This window comes from Adiantum capillus-veneris, unplaced genomic scaffold (assembly GCF_014529385.1).
Source record: "Adiantum capillus-veneris isolate H3 unplaced genomic scaffold, ASM1452938v2 Hic_scaffold_552, whole genome shotgun sequence".
NCBI classification, from domain to species: Eukaryota; Viridiplantae; Streptophyta; class Polypodiopsida; order Polypodiales; family Pteridaceae; genus Adiantum; species Adiantum capillus-veneris.
Window position 1 is genome coordinate 15,341 of NW_028221608.1, and position 2,277 is coordinate 17,617.

General features: G+C 43.7%; 1 protein-coding gene across 1 annotated transcript; it reads left to right on the forward strand.

Annotated features, from left to right (window-relative positions):
* The first annotated feature begins 1,119 nt into the window (after positions 1–1,119).
* Positions 1,120–1,689, forward strand: LOC147416730 (protein ASPARTIC PROTEASE IN GUARD CELL 2-like). The gene has a single exon (XM_086508115.1). The coding sequence runs from the start codon at positions 1,120–1,122 to the stop codon at positions 1,687–1,689; it is 570 nt and encodes a 189-aa protein (XP_086364241.1).
* The last annotated feature ends 588 nt before the right edge of the window (positions 1,690–2,277 follow it).

Consider the following 2,277-nt stretch of genomic DNA (forward strand, 5'->3'; position numbering starts at 1 on the left):
TCACACACACAAGTATCAACCCAAAACTCTTACCTTAGAGCCCCTGCTTGTCTTGTTTTTTGGGCCTGTTTGTCCTGTCATAAATACAATCATGCTCCTTCAATTCCTCTTGGAGGCCATTTCATGGAAGCTGCTTAAGAACGTCCATAGATAATCCCACATAACTTTTTGAAGAGAGAAAAACCTAATTGGAGCCCTCACACACTCGAATACAAGGTGGGAGATGTGCATGACTGTGCTAGCACATCATAGAATAACCCTTTGTATGCCTTTGCCAGGAGGCTTCAAGTGCTGATATTTTTCCCTATAAACACCTCCTTTGATTGAACAACCATGTCCACCATTAATGATGTGGCATTTTGATCTTGTTTTTCTAATTATGGATTAATTTTCTCATTTGATGACCATTTTTAGTCGAAAAAAATGCATTTTCTTGCTCAAAAAGGCCCAAAAAGCTGAAAAAATTTCTTGAATTATTTTTGAAAACATTCCATTGGGCTCATTTTACATGATGAACGTCTACGTTACACTTGTCAAGCACTTTGGATACGCCTTTTATGACCATGCATGAATTACTATTTTTGGACGAGATCATCCGCATCAGACTTTCCACACAAAACGAGTGTGTCATCTCGATGCACTTGATATATGTGTGATTCTAAGCCAACTTTAGACATGTTTTATTATGGGAAAACGGGTCATAATGTCTAGGGCATAAAAAGTAAGGTGAACATTTTAATTTCACAGTGTGAACGTGCGAAAGGTGGCCTCACACACAATCGGACCATTGAAACCATCTGGTGAGCACGCTCACCGTGATGAGTGGGCGGTGTCATTGATTAAAAACAAAGATGTGCCAACCCCCCCCCCCCCCCCGGGGAGTAATGCCTCCTTGGCTTGCCACTTGCCCTACTGACGACTTATCTTGGCCTGACACCTGCAGCCTTGGCTGCCTTCTATGACACGTCCTCCTGGCCTTCCCCAGCATCTTCCACCCACTTTCTTTTGCTATCTCATTGTGAAGATTTGGCTTCATGAAGCACATCCCAATTGCGGAGGACAAATTAGAGACTCCAGTTTAAATACAATACATGGAACAGGTAATTGACCTAATAAAAGATGGCTAGTTATTATTGCTTAACGCTGCTGCTTGGAATGGTGATCTTGTCCAGATCAGATGTTGGTGTGGGTAGAGCGCGAGCAACTGATCAGACGAATACAAGATCACGGATGGACGACAACGTCGAATACCCCTCAATAATCATTCAACACAGCCTCTCCCTTTACAGTTTGGGGATGCAGACCGCGCCTGCGTTTGCTTCAGTGAAACGGGAGATGAGTGGTGGTAGAAGGCGGGTGTTACAAGAGGAAGCTGCAATGGCGCCCCTCGTTTTCGGATATAACGTAGTTGCAGAAGGCGAGAGCTACTATGTCCGGATTTTTGTGGGCGCCCGTCCCTTCTACATGCTGCTAGACACTGGTAGCGTGCTGACGTGGATTCAAAGTCAGCCCTGCAAAAAGTGCTTTCAGCAGCTGGACCAGCCGATCTTTGATCCCAAGCTCTCTACAACTCTCACCTACGTCAGTGGCCGCTCCCGCCTCTGCGCTCGCCTAGACCACCAGGCTATTTGCGTCCACGAGGTTTTCAACACTAAATGCAAGTACTTTTACTATGACGGATCAACTTAAAGCAAAAGGTAAGACCTTCTCTTGGGAAGAAGCCCAAAAACGTAGTGTTGAACAGCTCAAGGTAGCTATAGCCACTTCTCCCATCCTAGCAATCATTGACCCACTTAAGCCGTTTGTAGTAGAGACTAATGCTAGTGATAAATCAATTGGCGCGGTACTTCTCCATGAGGAAAGACCTATAGCCTTTGAAAGTAGAAAGTTAGATAGAGCTCATCATAATTATTATGTCTATGAGAGAGAGATCTATGCCATAATTCACGCTTTACGAAAGTGGCGACACTATTTATATGGTGCCGAGTTTGAAGTAGTTTTTGACCATGAGAGTATCAAATGGTTTACTACTCAAACAGACCTAAAGGGCCGTAAAGCTAGATGGGCAGAAATCCTTCAAGATTATAATTGTAAGCTACGATATCACAAGGGTCGATATAATGTAGTAGCGGATGCCTCGGATTAATTCACTTGCTTTTACAAAACTAAAGAGTGGATTTTTAGAGTCATTAGGTGGCAAGTGTGCACAGGATCAATCATATATGCTAAAGTGTGGAGTGCAGTTTTAAAAAGGGATCCCTCACACTCACATGTCTC

Bases quoted from the DNA above. Each gene is read 5' to 3' on its own strand.
- LOC147416730 (XM_086508115.1), top strand. From the start codon at position 1,120: ATGGCTAGTTATTATTGCTTAACGCTGCTGCTTGGAATGGTGATCTTG.